Source organism: Helicoverpa zea, chromosome 7 (genome assembly GCF_022581195.2).
Source record: "Helicoverpa zea isolate HzStark_Cry1AcR chromosome 7, ilHelZeax1.1, whole genome shotgun sequence".
NCBI lineage: Eukaryota > Metazoa > Arthropoda > Insecta > Lepidoptera > Noctuidae > Helicoverpa > Helicoverpa zea.
In genome coordinates this window covers 6,377,754-6,395,992 of record NC_061458.1, presented here as the reverse complement: position 1 = coordinate 6,395,992, position 18,239 = coordinate 6,377,754, and the positions used below count along the sequence as shown (strand labels likewise).

General features: G+C 35.8%; 1 protein-coding gene across 1 annotated transcript in view; it reads left to right on the top strand.

Annotated features, from left to right (window-relative positions):
• The first annotated feature begins 7,414 nt into the window (after nt 1-7,414).
• The window catches only part of LOC124631673, a 62,659-nt gene continuing 51,834 nt past the window's right edge, over nt 7,415-18,239 (top strand). Inside the window, exon 1 of the mRNA XM_047166180.1 lies at nt 7,415-8,030. Coding sequence (XP_047022136.1) covers nt 7,742-8,030 — 289 coding nt within the window. The 5' untranslated portion in view covers nt 7,415-7,741. The remainder of the gene's footprint in view (nt 8,031-18,239) is intronic.

Here is an 18,239-nt window from a genome sequence, read left to right as displayed (position 1 = left end):
GATTGAGAAAGTAGCAGAAAATCAGAGTCATGCTTTTATACGGTAAATAAAAAGCTAGCATAAAACTTCATGAAGTGTAAACAAAAGCGCAACTATTAAAAAGCTAATAAATACGCTGCCCTCGAAGCAAGTAAACGCTTTTTTCCTTGAACTCGAATATTTATGAACGATGCAAAAAGTGGCAGATACTCGCTAGACTAACTAGCAATGTTCAAGACAAAGAAAAACACTTTTCAATTCAGTTTTTCATAATAATAACCGGCTAGTTTGTAGATTCGTGCGAATTCACTAAAGCTGCCTGCAAACTTTTCCTTTTAAAAGGCTCAATGTAAGCCTATTTCGCGTGGCCGTTTTCTGCCCCGATTTATCAAATGCTACAGAATACCAAACATGATTTAAATTACACATTCAAATAAGTTTTTAAATTACACATTCAAATATTATTTTCTTATAAAATGGCTTTGAAAAATTATAATTTTTCTTCTCGAAAAGTATTTAAAGCTTCCTAAACTATCTACAATACATACGTAGGTACTGATTGCTTACCATTCTTACATTCTAGGACGTGATTCGGCTCGAGACTCAATACTGGTCGTTGGTGGAAATCCCTCGGCAGGAGAAGGCCGAGACTGTGCCGGCGTTTGTGCTGCGCGCCTGTGCCATCATGGAGAAGACGCAGAAGTCTGGAGAAGGAGTCAAGACCTCCGCCAAGCTGGCTGAAGAAGCTGCTGATAAAAGAGAGCGGATAGAAAGACTGAACGGTAATGATACTTAACCAACAATGCTTACCAAACACCTTCTTAAACGATTAAAACGAATTTTGGCATTAGTTCATTAAATAAGATTTTTGTGAATCAATAGCTATAATACCTGTTAATGAGAGCAAAGAATTCAAGAGAATAAGTACTTTAAGTTGTTCTATAAAACTCAAAGAAAACTCAAATATGTCCGAAACTAGAAGAATACAGTTTCAATTAATACGAGACTTTTGATATCACGCTCGCATCTACCAACATTGGTTCAACTTTGAGCTTGTTCAAGCAAACGATTAAATTAGGAAAATAAAGCAAACCATACTCCTAAAACCTAAGTCTGTTGGCTGCTCGCCAAATTGTCTAGCTATGTAGTTACATTTTATGTGATTTTTCAAACCTAGTCCATTAAGTCGTGATTAAACCTTTATTAAAGCCTTTTGTTCCTATTAACTACTTACAATCCCGTGATGAAAATAATTTTAACATTAGCTTAGTTGCTGAAAATTAAGTAGGTACAAGTTTGATATTGATTGCGATAAAACTAGTACAATCTATGCCACATTTGTTTGAATTCAATCGGTACATACATCTAGCAAATGTCCAGATTAATTAAAAAATATTCCATAGTAAAAAATGAATTAGTCTACATTCGTTATACGTAGCATTCATAAAATTCTCGTTAGCAAAACGTTCCGATTCTATTTTAATTAATATTTACGGGTACCAATTTCGTTGTAAAGTAAATTGATTTGGGTTTTCTCGAAGCTAAATTAAACGCCGAGGTCGCCCCGCAAACCTGACCTAGGCTCGAATTAAGCAGAAACAATAAACCGGGCTTAAACCCAAATACCGAGTGTATTTGGGGACCGAATACGCATTCATGTATTCTATGGATACACTCGTATTTGTAAATAAGGCCTGTCATATCGATCTCAGTGGCGTGCACTTGGAGAGGCCTATGTCCAGCAGTGGACTGCTATAGGCTGATGATGATGATGATGATGATGATATGTCCGTACATTTAGAAGTGAATGTCAAAGATCGCAAAGGATTTTTAAAGAGCTTCATGGACTTAAAATTCTTCTTTCAGTTAACTTTATACAACACTGTTTCAGACATGACAACAATTCAGATTGAAACGGAAAATACTCAGATGACCAACGATTTGTATCGCCTGTTGAAGAAGTACACTGGTCTACGGAACCTAATAAGGGAGTTGAAGGTAACTTTGTGTTTGTTTTTGGATATTGATTACCTCCTTATGTAGGTATTTTCGTGGTCATATTTTACGCTTTAATTGAATCTACTTTCTATTTCAGTCGGATTACGTTAGTTCCAAGGTGTATCCGATATTCCCTCGCTACACGATGCTCAAAGACATGATTAAGGATATCATGCACGATCCTGACTACATGGAGGTGTGCCATGAGGTGGACCCATAGCGCGGGGTGCGCAAATAAATGAGGCACTCATTCACCGACCGGCAGAGGTCGTGCCGTCGCTAGTTTCACCAGGGGTGAGCAACAGTTGGAGTGAAACGATAATCTCATGTCTACCATCTGGAATTGGTGCACCGTCAATTGTTATTTTGGAATCAGTTTCGTATTTGGAACTGAAGGCATTTTAATTTGACAGTTCTGAAAAGTCAAAATTGGAATACCCTAACATTTTTATGGCCAGTTACAAAAAAATAAGTACCAAGTTGGTTCCAAGGAGTCGGATATGAAAGGTGGTAGATAGTAGATAGGTGTGTTGGTGGAATTGGCGTCGCGTAGTGTGACGAGTACTCGTTTAATTTGCGCTACTTGGTTCATTGGACTTTTTGGTTAGTGTAAGTTTAGATTTTAGTGTGTCTGTACTCGTCCTTATGTGTCCTTCCGTTGTAAATGTTCCTTTTTCAAAATCTGCAGCACTGCTTAAAAAGTGGGAATCTTGTATCAAGTGTAATAATACTCTTTGTATTTATTTATAAACTAAAAACTTTCTCTAGCCCAGCGATGTCAAAATTGTCTATATTTGTAACTTCTTAAAGTTTTTTGAACAACTTCAAACATATCTTGTTGCTGTATCTATGAGGAGCTTCTGAAGTCATAATCACTCTATGTTACTCTGAACATATCTAGTCATAATCATAATATTTCCATGTACCTATCTAATCATATCATTACTCTATGAAATATCGCGATTTAGATGAGAGAATTTATTTAAATGAAGTGTGTACTGTAGTTCTATGAAAATTTACCAATGTCTACAACAATATCAGGAAATTTAATCTCTATTTGTATTTAATCACTGAAAACGCTATGTACCACGAACTTTCTTACCTCTTATAAGAGACACTATTGTATCTTTTTTCTGTCACTGTTTATAGTCTGTATCATGCTTATCAATAAAATATACCTAGTAATATGTATTCCAATATAGGTTAGTAAAATGTTACTTGTAAATGTATGGGGTGTACGTGAATGTATAATAAGTAGCAATGCCATTGTCTGTGTTCAACATTGTATGTAACATTGATAAGTTATTTGCTGGATAAAATATTTAATATCATAATGTAACAATTTAATAGGTAAATATGCAATTTGAAGTCATTGTAAAAACATCAACACAAACATTTTATTGTCTGTGATTATTATTTCCGTTTTGACTTACCCCGTTAAAATTTCTGACTCTACAAACAGTTCATAGATAAAAAAAAAATCTTACAGCGTTTTCACACGAAGCTTTTCCGCTTACTTTTCTTGTCACATCTTTTGCATAAAGCGCCCGTATGTTCCACTCCGAAAAACCGAGCGAAAAATCCGCTAATGTGAAAACACTGATACTGTGTACAGTTTTTTTTTGTCTCATAATATAGGATTTTTTTTTTTTAATTGTAAATCACAATGCAGTGAACATCTCAGAACTCATATTTTAAGGTTTAATGTTATCTAGTTTTTGTTCCCCCGGAAGTTCCGGGCTGGAACAATGATTGTCTGATATATAACGATTGGACTAAATGTGTAAATAAGTAATGTTACATTAATTGGAGACAAATGCCAAAATATGTACTTATCTGTATTAGTTTTATAATATTAGTGATTGTTATTGAACCTGGAAGTTGGGTACGACTGCAAAACCAATTGGATGGAATTATTTGGGTGTTCTTAACATAACAGTTTTGAGGTTTTCACATCCATACGTTCCAAAACTTGGTTTCTGGGCATACACAAGCTACAAGCATCAACATTAAAATCATTTTATTAATATTGCTCAACTTCGAAGTTAAGAAGGGGTTTTAGTATTTGTCATATCCTATCCCATATCTCTAAAATTGTGGTTTTAAGAAATACTTACAGAATAGATATCATTAGTTGCCAAGTAAGCAAATAGGAACTTATTATAATTACATGTAAGCTTTGTATGTTGTACTATTAAATGAATATGAAAGCAAATAGTGAGGTCAAAATGTTAGTCTAGAAAAATACATACATAGATATATCGAAAGCATGAAGCAAAGTATATTTATAGTTTTTAATATTTTCGGTTAATGTTCGTTCACATAGATTATGCGTGTATGTATAGATTATGTTTATGACAAAGCATAGTAAGTGAGTCTATCCTACACGACTGTTTAGTACTAGAAAGATCTAGAAAGAAAAGATTAACGGAACTCATATTACCTATGCACATAATTCCATCTCAGTCATGCTCACAATAAATACCTATACTTAGATAGCTATTTTAACATTCCTCATTTAAACATTCCTATAATTATATAAATATATTTAAATCTAGGAACTATTAATCACATGCCATTTTCTATATTGGCCGAGGTGCGGCTATACGTACCTATAAAATATGACTAAAATAATAATGTACTGCCATTGTGTTAGGGTGATTAATAAATATAATATTAATGTTTAGGAAATAAGTTGATAGCTGTAAACAACAGTATTTTAAAAGCCTACGCCCCGGCCGAACAGCTTATGTCCGTCAGTATGTTTTTTTCAGCGGGCTACGACCACAAGACATTCAAATCCATGTTCTTTGGTACTTCAAACATCTAAGTAGGTCCTACAGACGCTGGCAATGCAATCTTTGTATTCATTAACTTTAGAAGTAATGTGTATTGGTTCAACTTTGATTGGGAATGAATCGATGTGCTAGTCTGTACTTTAGTGACAAGTCATAGAGCTACCAATATCTAATAGACAATAGTCATTCTAGTTCATATTACCCACATATTGTCGGAGTTATTTATGTGACCGTGCAATCAGTAGGTACTTCTGAAGCAAAATGGAGAAATTCTCTATTAAATAAAAAATAATGGTTTTGCTTACCTTACAATAAATTAAAATAAGTATCTATAGATAGATTAAGTAAACAGGTAAATGTCGCTCTATGTACGTTTTTTTGCAATGAAATTCCAAATTGTTACATTAATTGTCTAAATAACTGCATTTTAATTAATATTATAATAAACAATTAATCCGTGAATGTAGTTGTTAACCACTTTACGTTACTTTCACGTTAGGGATTAAAAACTAAAAATTACCAATGGATAATTTTATAATAAAGTACATAAAAGTAGGTAGACAACTGTAAGAAGTGTGCACTACGCTTTACTAGTAAAATCACAGGTTACCTACTCAAAGTTACCTTTGTAACAACTGAAGGTAAAATATTAACCATTTAGTTAGTGCCAAAATGAAGAACCAAAATGCACACAAGTGATTCAAAGAACCACCTATTCAGGTACATACATTGTTTGATTGAGTATAATAATAAAGTTGTTTTTTAATAGGTATGCAATGCATCCATGTATCGTGCATGTTACTGTTATAATAAACATTTAGGTATATAGGATTAATAATGAATGCCAGGCATTACCTACGTTAACGTTAGATTTATGTAGACGTGTATTCGGAATGTCACGCTATAACGCTTTGTTATATGAAATGTAATACATTATTTTTTGTGCTACTCGAAGTTTCATTTACCCAAGCTTAAGTTTTCAAGCCAACTAATGAAACCTTCCGCGATCCCTAGTAGTGTCTCTTGCCTTCCGGCTAAAAAAGTACGTGGGTACCTATAGTCTGTTTTTTAATCTCGTAGACTAAATTGACACTTGCAAAATGTCAAACTTCCAAATAATTTTGCTAGCTCTGTGGTGCAGTGTTGTACTTACGATACCGGTACGTTGAATCGTAACTTTTTACAATAAGTCATCCTGAAATAATGGGCTTATCCTTGATGATTACGCATGGCTTTGCGCGGTCAGATATCCCTGGCAGTTTGTAGCACGTCGTACAGCCATGTGTACGTACGTGAATTTTAAATATAAAACTTTGAATGAATATTAAATTCGTCTATTATAGATAAAAAGTTACGATTCAACGAACCGGTATCGTAAGTACAACACTGCACCACAGAGCTAGCAAAATTATTAGAAAGTTTGACATTTTGCAAGTGTCAATTTAGTCTACGAGATTAAAAACAGACTATAGTTTGTATTTGTAAAAAAACCTTTTGAAAAAAATCTGACGTTATGTTTAGTAGTTTTAAGAACTCTACTATGCTAGTCCAAACAGGGAGTCTCTAAAATATGTCACTTATCAACAAAAGGCGAGGGAAATAACTAGTTACTATGTTATATAAAAAAGTTACAAACAAAGATGCAGCAACATATAGGGTCCGTTCAAACAGACCGGCTCGGAGAGCATCGGCGCGCATTTTTCTTTTCACACAGACCGGAGCCAATCGGCTGCACGAGCATTAAAGAAACGTCAAGAAAAAGTACGCGATCGGAGCTGGTCGGCTCCTCTGATTATTTCTCACCGAGCGCCTTCGAGCATTCTTATTGACAAAAGAAGTGCACATCCAAAAATAAACCTTACTTCAAATACTAAGTACTCAATTTTCAACGTGTTAAGAATTTGCTCTTCTCTCCGACCCGATCTGTCTGAACGGACCCTTATTTTGCGCCTCGTAAATTACACGCATAACACTCCATCTATCGGGAAAAGTGTAAAAGCAACATTAATTTCGCTTGTGGCGCCATCTATTGTTACGACTTTTAACTATTGGCCGCCATAGCACTTTGCTCTCTCAAATATTTTTGTTTTTCAGATCTAGATGGCGCTCTTTTAAATAAAATAATCTGGGGCTGCTATAGTTTATTATATTTTTTTACATGACTTCGAGGTAAATAATAATGAAAATAGTCTTTGAGACCATAATAACGAAAGACTGACTGAAGAAAACAAACATGACTGTTTGTTTTCTGAGGACTATATTTTTGACGAAAAGTTTAATTAAAAGAATTATAAAGGAATTAAAAAAAAATTAACTACTTATAAAATTAAATTAATTACTTATACTTGTTACCTACTTACACGATAAAGTGTAGGTAGGTATCTATCGAACTAAGAGATTTTCATTCGTCATTTTCTCATCTCTCCTATATTTTTATTTCTCTATGACGGAGATTTTTTCTTCAATCATAAAGCTATACAATTTCTTAGTGCCGTAAGTTACACGACATTAATAAAAGGTAAAACGAATGTAACAAAATCCGAATTGTCTTATAGGTACGACGAAGCATTATTGAACGAAACATGGGAAAGAATTTTGTTGCCTGTAGCAATACCGACCGCTTCATTCATTTCATTCGGCCGATGGCAGCAGGTGCGGGCAGTAGTGTATCGCGCGGCTTCTGTTATGGCGGGATTTCGTCAACATGAAGTTTTGTCAAACTTTTAAAACTTAAATCCATGAACTAAAACTCGTATTAAATAACTAGAGCGTAGCAAAAACTGCATAGCACTGTTAAAAACCGCTGATAAGTAAAAGTTCACTGGTCAGGATGTCGGTTAATTCAAAGTGGCGGTTACCTGACGTTTTTTGTGTTGGTGTGTTGAATGGATGTCGGAATTACGTTTAATTCGTGGCGCGGGGATGGGTGAGTAAGTGGTTCAAGGTGTTTTGGGACTACTATCGAGATGCCTTTCGTGCAGCGTGCAGTGGAACCTAAGTTTTTATCGCGCACAAGCTTACGAGACAACGATGGCAAGCCGAGGGTGTCGGACGAAGAGCTCCAGGCTGTCACCAACTGCACCCTGAGCAATGCGCTGAGACAACTCGCCTCGCTAGTGCTGCTGGCGGAAGATATCTTCAGCGAGTTGACCGCGCAACTTCAAGATATTACTGAGCGATCAAAAGTAGCGCAAACGAAGATCATCAAAATAAACGAGATAGTTGAACAATATGATCCGAAGAAAGTGCCAGTCCGTAAGTACAACTTTTATCACAGTTTCTAGTTATAGTTTGACTAAATACATTCCGAATGTCGTTCATCCTAAGTTCTCGCGAAACCTTTGGCCGGAACTGGCGCTAACGTTCAGATATCTCCGAGACACCTAGGTACTAACCTAATTGCTAATTAATATGCATCGAGCAACGATACCGGCTTTCTAGGTAACTATTCCAAGTAGGTAGGTACTAATAGTTTAATCACACAGCTATTAACATTAAAAGGTTAAGCCTTCACGCTCTGTTGACTTATGGAAAAGCAGGCCAATGATGGTTTAAATTTCTCCAATTTTCATTTCTGCATAGGAAGGTACCTACATACCTACCTACCGACGCCTACTCCCGTATACCTACTTAATTCGTTTGTTTACAAAATTAATAACATAAACACTGATTCCGTAGGCTTTAATAACCCGGTAAGTTCAGTCGTTATTGAATGAAATTAGCCTAATTAATTAATCTGAAGTCAGATCTAAATTGTTTGTAGGTACTTATGGAAAATTTAATGAAATATTTGAGTACCTATCGACGTAAAATGGAACGAAGTCTCTTTAGGTACGCATTGATAAGTGCCAGTATGAAAATGTAGGTACCTAGTTAGTTATAGGTACTAGGTACAATATCCCTTCTTCATAAATATCAAAATAAGACGTTGTTGTCCAAGCAAAAGGTGACCTAGGTGCTATCCTATACTACCTATAACCTACATGCTATCAAGTTTATTGCATCTGTCTGTATTATCAGTCCACTTGCCTATTAAACGTTTACCTAGCTGTCCATATGAGGGTATTTGATCTGGTCGATTACCGACCAATTAGACGAGCAGTGAGGTAGGTCTATCTGTTTAGATACCTATGCTTAGGGCACGCTAAGGAAAATAATCCTTATGGGCCAGTAATCCAAGGCAGCTTGCATAAATTAAAGTACGTATGTGGTACCTTATTTTATCTATAGCATGCAATTTTGCGATTATCTCAGATACGTTTGTGTTTAGAAAGAGCTTCACTTTCGTAACTTTCCTCTGACTAGATACGCAATGTTTCTAGCTTCCATCAGTACATCAAGAACGAGTAAATGACGTTAAGGCATTTGTAAATTAAGCTCATTGAAAGGACCGTTCCGAAACCTCATTACCTTGTCCTCCTTGAATATGCCGCCTTTACAAAAACGTACCACGTTGATGCATTACTCCGAACGCTATCTAAAAACCTGTTTGAGCGTTCGAACGGACCCGCGATGGGAAAAAAACTCCCAGATTCCAATGCGAACCATAAAAACGTCTCGAGATAATTTCCAACCCATCCAATGCTTGCCCGCCGCTTGATGATTCTGACCGCTCAAGTATTTAACACTTGAACGATGGAATTCCTTGTTCTTTTATTTATGAACACCATCTAACTATTCATGATATACGCTCCCATTATTCCGATCGACTGGAAAGATAAAATCGACCTTTAATTACTAATGGCATTGGAACAATACCGAAAATAGGTATGCCCTTTATCAAGATTTCTGTTATATTGATTAATACTCAAACAGATAACACGAATAGTTGAATTCCTTACAGAGCAAATCGTATTACGCGGTAATGGGGACATTTATTATGTGTAACCACGGCTCTGTCTCAGAGAGTCAACAGCGACACGAAAATCTCTTTAAATGCATTTGTTACGGAAAACAAAGCAAGGCAAACAACAAAGAAAGGAGACAAACAAAAATAGCCGTTGACTTAGTCGGTATTGTGGTGAGGGTAAACACTGCAATTCATTGGACAACCTTTCACCTGGACGATAAGCGCTAAGTGTTGTTTGAGTGTCATCTCGTGGAGGTCCTATCCTTTTATGGTTCCGTTTATTTGTCTGTAAAGAATCCCCTGACTTAAACACAGACCATATTTGGTTAACATTTAGTACGTATAAAAAGTCCATTTGGCAGTTTAGTGAATTTAATGCTACCATCTTCACATACTTTCACAAACACAACCGGGGTATATAGTTGTCGAGCTTTTAATGACCCACTAGCTTGTTCAGTGTCTCCTATCGTAACATCTTTTTTGTAGGACTTCGAAATACATTAAGCAAATTAGCCTATTAGCCTAGCCTAAATACATACGTTTTAAAAATCATTTGCTTTCTCAAATTCGCATGTTGTGTTATCAAAATAATGTTGGTTACATATTGTAAGTGTAGTGCAGTTACACGACGTGTTTCATAATTTATTAGCCGCACAACCTGGCCGGTTGCACAGATGCTATCGGTAAACATGTAAAGTGAAGGGTATAATCACAATTACGGCAAACTTTCTAGGTATGTTTCGAAGATGACTAATGCATTAGTATTTTCCAACTTGAACTGTGAAGTTGTTAGAAGACGATTCCGAGTTGATTTCAGACCTTTGGTATTGAATATCGCATGTCCGGCAAACGTTAGCTGATACAAGGTAGGCTTGTCAAGTAATTTGCGGTTTCCAACCCGCAGCCTAAACTGCAGTGTCGTAGCTAGTAACTATTGCAGCTTCGTTGTTCATTACTAAATGCCTCACAATACTCTTAAACACAAATGCAATGCTCCTATTGATACATCTATGAATAGCCAATCTACGTTACATAATTCAGGTACACAATGGTCACTGTAACTCGCCATTTGTGCAATTGTTACAGAGTTCGTTGCCCGATAAAGTTCTTATCAGTTTTCTTTGTAACTAGGAAACGAAGTCGTGTCGCAAGAATTAATTAGGCGGTGGCTAAATTACTAAGTTAAGCTTCGCAATTTATATAAAATGCGCTTTAAAGTAAAATTTTGCTCTATTATGGTCTCTCAAACGACAACTACAGTACAGTGCTCAAAAGTTGTTAGAAATGCGCGGTGAGCAAAGATCATCATGATTCGCCTTCGACATTCAGCTATACAAAGTCTGTTTTGCATTTGCAAGCGATCAAATGTCATGTCTGGAAAACAAAGAGAGCTGTGGCAGCATGGCGTTGGTTTTTCCCATGCTTGATTTATCTACTGCGTGAGGAACATCCATTCAACCGTATGGATGCCGATGTAAGCTAAATAAACCTGGTTACGCAATACCAAACCTTATTTACAACATATTATAGGAACCAGTTTTACACAAAACGTATCCTGAGAGTCGTGAATAACCAAATTGATTTGTTTTACTTAAAACTATTTCAAGGTGGCCTCGACTCGTTTTCAAGTCGTTAACTCCTATTACTAATGGTATGCGATCGGTATCAAATTTTATAACGGATTTCTTTCAAATCTTCTCATGGTTCTTCATACTATGCCTTCTTGATCCTTAACAGTGAAATAATGATGGGCCGTGACAGTGGCTACATAAATCACTAATCTAAATAAATATTGAATAGGAGGAAATTATAGAGAATGTTTCCGTTGCCCGCATCTCAGATAAAGAGATATTCCTCTAGTTTAACCATCGGATGGAATTATGCGTCCGTCCAATGAATCTGATCATATATAAATCTTATAAGATCCGGAGGGCAATTTGTTCTTCTAAGTGCTTTAAGTTCCAGCAGATAATTGTATTAGGCACATTAAACCAGTTAAAACTACTGGCGTATACAAAGCGCAATAAATTGTTCCCAGTTGCCGTACCGTTTTAATCGAAGAGAGATAAGCTTATTCTACTTTCTTTAACCATCAGTTCCCCTTTATCTTAATTTTAATGTAATTTTCTCTTATGTTCAAATAGCTTTACTAAAGTTTGTTTAGATACTCTGTAAAAGTACCTATACATTTATATCAATGATAATATCCTTATTAAATAAACAAGGTAGATCAAATGCAGCGATATTTATCTAATAACTTTCTATACCGGACACGATGTTAATCTTTCAGTAACTATACCTAGTCGATAAAGTGACTGGCTTTTAAGTAGCTAGATCTTTAGATAACACTCACACCACATTTCAAACTAAGTTAATATGAATTCTAAGCTATTACTCTATTATGACCCAAGCCTGCTGCCAACTTCTCAAACGTCATATATTGAGGTTAAACAAAATGGTTTTATCAATGCCAGACAAGCATTATTCTTAACAGTGAAAGTTACATAATTTAAGCTGTTCCACATCCTCTAGGTTCCCAAATTATATCTAAACTGAATGAATATTCACTCCTCGTATGAGTAATGACATTTAGTAAGTCTGGACGTCTGAGCTGTCTATCATAATATACGATCTTGTTATCACATACGGGTCCTACGTGCTTAACAAGACATCATAAACGGGCAGACCAAACAGACGCACACATACTCGACTAGAGTACCTATCGGGAGTCTCGATGACATCATCCTGGGATACTCTTTTGTAATACATCGTTCAGGCGCTTTCCACGTTTCGATAAAGAGAAGATCAGATATTTATGTCTAGAGAGAGTTGGATGAGTGTTCCCGAAACGAGTTTGGCAAATGGTTTTCACTATTGTACTAAAGACATGTCACAAACATAGAACTGTCTGGATAGGTTTGGAAACATAGATAGGATTAGCAGTTAATTTCTCGCGCTATTCCACGGTCCCATAGGTTGTCCACACGTTTTATCACTTATTTTAAAAATTTTAACAACCAATCGATCAATCATTGCATTGCGTGTGAATGCAAACAAAGTACGAACGTTCATATCTGTCTAGGTGAATTAGCAGTAATAAGCGCAACTACACAATGCACTGAATATTATGTCCATGCAATACCTAGTCAGATAGATCTATGCCACAGGCTTCGGTGTCACCTTTCGTCCCCGATAGTGCCTTTCCTCGGTGTTGTTTTGCAGGCTATTGAATGACTGCAGTCGGTCCGTATTAAGCAAGTCTTCGTCGCGTAATCTGAGCCCCAGCTTAAATCTAACGGCTTTGTACCTAATGCTTTATGCCTGAATAAATTACGAAAAATAATATCTTTTAGAAAGGAGGGTTGGGAATCCAAGCGGCTTTAGTGTAACAGTGTACTTCATGTACCAGTACGTTTACAACTTCAACTACAGAATTTCGCAGTCCATATTCTTTTCAAAGAACTACCACCTCGATATTTTTTTGTTAAGTTCAAAACGTCAGTTGCGTTACAGTTTTATGATCGCACTCTTCAAATGGGTGAGGGTATAAAAACCACACTTGAGATATTCACAATTCACCCTCTCTTAAGTCATTGTGGGAACTTTTAGAAGCAACGGGGAAGCTGGGGTTTTTTGTCCCGTGTTCTAAGAATGCGTCCCAGGTAGCGGGGTACTAATGCGTGCTTTTGTATCCTAACTCGTTAGAAGATTTGCAATTGACCATCCTGTCTTTTATTCAAATATATTGTGATTGATAAAGAAGACAATAAAAAAATCTTCTAACTCTTAGTGCAGGAACCAATCAAGCTGTCTTAATTTGAGTAATTTATGACGTTATTAATAGGCTATCTTAAATAACCTGACTTGTCATGGATAACTTATGTTTCATGTTTCTCATGCAAATCATTGCAGAATTCTCATCAAAAGATAAATATTATGAGGTAGACGCATAACAATTATACTCACCATTATTTTTAAATGTGTCATATCATATGAGTATCTACTTACCTACAGTATATAATGCGTCTGTAAAGTCTATTTTAAATCTGATTCCTGAATGCAGTGAGGCTGTGACAATGACCTTTAGAAACCCACGCTAATTATACACACATCGACAACCGGTGCCAGACTAGTTAATGGCATGGCACGTTTCAACACAGCTACGCAATATAATAAAGTGCCTAATTTAACTACACTATGAATTAACTGGCATTAAATAGGAAATTTGTTTTGGAATTGCTAAAGAAGAACAATAAATGAATTCCGAGAACATTGAATCTCCCCGATGTGAAGATTCAATTAAATTAATTAGAGCCAACAGTTGTTTGCCGTACACAGTTTAATTGAACGTACGGAAAAAAGATTGAGAAGGCAGATTCAATTAACGTGCATCGATGCTTATGATGCAATAAGCGTACCGATTCGACGGCTATAAATTTTACGAACCCCTCTTGTTACCAGCATATGGTGCTATCGCTAATCTACTTAACTTACCCGATGTTCTTGCGAACGATTGTTGGATATATGTATGATGAACGGATTGGGCTAGCTATAAACCGATTGTTACAATATGAAACATTTCCTGTTTAAGTCGGTTCTTTCCACAACATGTTCCCGTACGACAGCTGAAGTTGATCATTCGTTAACTTCAATAAAGTGCCGACGAAAACAAATATCGAAGGTCCAACTACAAATATTTGCCATAGCTATAAAATCGGAAAAAAGATAGGATGAAATGGACGTCGCTTGGGACCTATAAAATCCTTGCTGGTGCGAGAAGCTTGAAAGCAAGGAAATAAAATCATAAAACGCAATCTCTCCTTTTTCTTCGTATCTGGTATATGGCCGTTTTGTTTAGTGTGTATTTTAATTTGATTCGGTTGTAACCACAGCAACTTAACATAGATCCTCTTTCCTTCCCCTCTCTGACATTGTTACTATTGACGAGGGTCCGAGGTATTCCGCAAGGTTTCGATGCAATTTGTTTCAAGTTAATACGATACGGACCATCAATACTTAATCGGATCTACATTCATTAATCCTTCAACTAAATATTTGTTTGGTTAGGATTGAAAAGAAATCATAAAACCCTAGTGGACAACGCCAATTATTGAGGTATAAGTAATTATCCCATTTAGGTCTTTAATTAGGTTCAAGTTTACGAAAAAATAACTAAGGTGAGAACAAAGTAGATGTAATAAGGAAAACAAACACGTGGCTCTATTCATTTTTAATAAGACATTCCCATATTTTTTACTTATCTCTTGGCGTGACTCCGACAAACTAAGCACCTAGTTAATATTAGATGAAGCCCGTAAAACGTAGGGGCGCTGGCAGCTGATCGGAAGTCCTGCCCTTTGTTCGACTTTCAACCACACTTTTTGTAGTTTTAGGAAGGAAGGAAGTCGAGAATTTTACAAAATCGATATCTTCGTTAATTTTGACACTAAAAAGAGCTAATAGTTGTACATTTTCGTATGTAGATAGTACAGTACGCCTTTTATATATTGTTATTTCTCTTCATGCTCACGATTTTTGTGTCCTACGCTCCATTGTCCCTTACGAAATATCCGCATTTTTTATCCAGACAAAGAGGGAAAGCTTCCATTATTCTGAATATTTTTGGGTACAATGGTGGACCGCGCACGGCGCATGCGCAGCGTGTGATCCATTGCCGACAAGATCGATTGTGCGCGATATACAGGGAGGCGGTTATTTTAAATTGTCGGCTTTGTCGGACACAATGCGAATATAAATGAACTACACACCTAGACTATTTTTTACCTTTTATAAACTACATCCTGCCCTTCCCAATACATCGTTCTGTTCCGTTCATTAACTATTTTTGTCTAATGATTTATTACAATATCCTCTTTACTAGACCTGTATTCGATTTTACAAAAAAAAAAAACGGTTTTGTTGCATGTTGCTTTATAGCTCTTCACAGCATGCTGACGGTTTGCATACTGTTAGAGATGTAAGCTTATTAATCTATTTCAAATCAACATGAAACTTAGTCACGTGTTTGCAGTTGTTAATTAATTAATTGCTTTACCTCCGAGTTCCCGTGGCATGGAAGTGGCACGAGGCATCGCTGTGCTCGGCTCGAGTCGACAGCTACACAACCTCGTCAGTTTTGCGGCTTCTGCAAATAGCGTTTATGGTTCCCCACAAACTTTGTTCAGCGGAAATATTGAAATAGGTATTCTAAGAATCAATCTACCGACTGTTAATCAGAATATTGAGCACGACTGACCTTGACTCATTCTGAGACTACAAAACTTTCGTTCATATTTTTTTCCCAACAAGGACAAGTTTTGAATATTTTTTTTTTACACGCTTTTTATTAGCTTCACCTGTATGTTTGTATGTTTGTAACCGACTTCTTTGGGCGCGATTTTGACCCACTTTAAACGGCCAGATTTCGTTCAAACTTTGTAGATTTATTGAGGACCGATGACAATACACTAATTTGATAAAATTATTCCATTTTAACCGACTTTCCAAAAAGGAGGAGGTTACACATACACATCGATTACTCCGAGGTTTATAGACCGATCTACGTGATTCTTTTTTTGTTCGACTCGGAATAGCTGCCAGTTGGTCCCATAGTCATCAGGTCAGGATCTGATGATGGAAACCCTGAGAAATCGAGGGCAACCTTCGAAAGTTGTAGGCATACATAGGGTAAAAACTTGACACTCAGGTGTACCCCTAAAAGCACTATTCAACTGTGAAGATTTGGAGCTGACCTGATGATGGAGACCAGAGAGGGTCCAGGGAACTCGACAACTGAATATGTAAACTACCTCGTGTTTGGGCTTAAATTATTTGTATTGACAAGACCTTTGCAACAGTGAAGGTTTGGAGCTGACCTGATGATGGAGACCAGAGAAAGTCGAGGGAACTCGACAACTGAATATGTAAACCTCGTGTTTGGGCTTAAATCATTTGTATTGACAAAACCTATGCAACAGTGAAGGTTGGGAGCTGACCTGATGATGGAGACCAGAGAAAGTCGAGGGAACTCGACAACTGAGTAAATAAACAAATAAACTGAATACGTAAAATACCTCGTTTGGACTTATATTCTTTGTATTGATGAGAACTTCCCACTTGTATGGATAGTGACAACTATTCGTAATATCACCCGTGTCGTCACGTTACGCACCAAATCCTCAACCATCAAGAGACCAACATCCAAAATATGTATTTTACCCGTAGTTAAATAAGCTTTATGTTTTACGCATGTTATTTTAGAAGAAATTTACACTTTACATATGTTTAAAATCAAGTAAGTATACAACAAATATTTACTACTTTACTTTTAGATCAAATGTACAAAATCACAATATTGTTAAATTGTCTTTCCATATCTATGTTAATTATTTTAAGATAATATTGTTATTCATATTTAAACTTTGTTAGTATAAGGTCAAATTGTTATATTTATTATGAATATATTCATTGTCTAAGAGTCATAATGTGTAAATTTTGTTCGAATTTAATGTACCTATACAGTACAAGTGCAAATTATGTAGTTCAAATGTTTTTAAGTATAGTTCATCCTTAGTTCATTTTCGCCCACCAAGGACGTTCCTTCAGTAACGTCCTTGGTGGGCGGTATGTTTGCGACTAACATTTGAATGCTTCCTACTCGCTCGATAGATGGCGTTGTCGCGTTTCAATGCGCGCTATGGTTTCGTTACAAGCGATACTCTAAGACAAAATGTTTTTTTTGTAAGACTTTAATATACCAGCCTAGAACAGTGCACAGAGGAGGTTTTATTTATCATCACCCCATCTTGTGTACTAGTAGGTCAGCAGATCACCTAGTAGCTTAGCTAGGAAACAACAGTCGATAAGGCAGGACTCGTTGTTAATTTTTATTTCCAATAATTATCTTTAGCCGTTTTCTCTAATATTGTAAAATTTTTGTATACTAAAGAGAATTTTAATTCTACAAAACAAATAATAGTTTAAAAAAAAACTAAATCTACTTTAAAAAAAAAAAACAAACTAAAAAACAGAAAATGCAAAATATCTTGATTCCTTTAACTAACAAGGCTATAATACTAAAAATAGTTGCCAAAATAAGGCGAAAAATTTTTTTAGATCGTAAAGCACTCTCTGATGCTTTGCATCACGAGTCGTGCAATAGTTTGAAATTAAAAAGCTATTATAAATAATCCAAACTAAAAAGTAGAAAATAAATAATAGTTTTAAAAAAACTAAAAAACACGCTTTTTATAGAAAACCGAACTAAAAAATAGCAAATAAATTTTAATGAATTTAAATTAAGAAAATAGTGTTCAAAATTTCAATGAATATAAATTAATAATAGTGTGAATACAAAAAAAAATATTTAAAAAAGCGTGGGGTGCATGGTGTCAATAGTTATAAATATTTTATTGACAGATATGAGTAGAGTGATTTTCATTTCGATATGACCTTAAAAAGCACCCCACGCTTTTTTAAATATTTTTTTTGTATTCACACTATTGAGACGTAAAATACTTTCTTTTTTGAAGACAGCATAGCATAATTTTATTACACTAAGTTACAAGTACTCTAAGAAGTGAACTATAAAAATGGCCACTTCAAAGAGAGGTGCA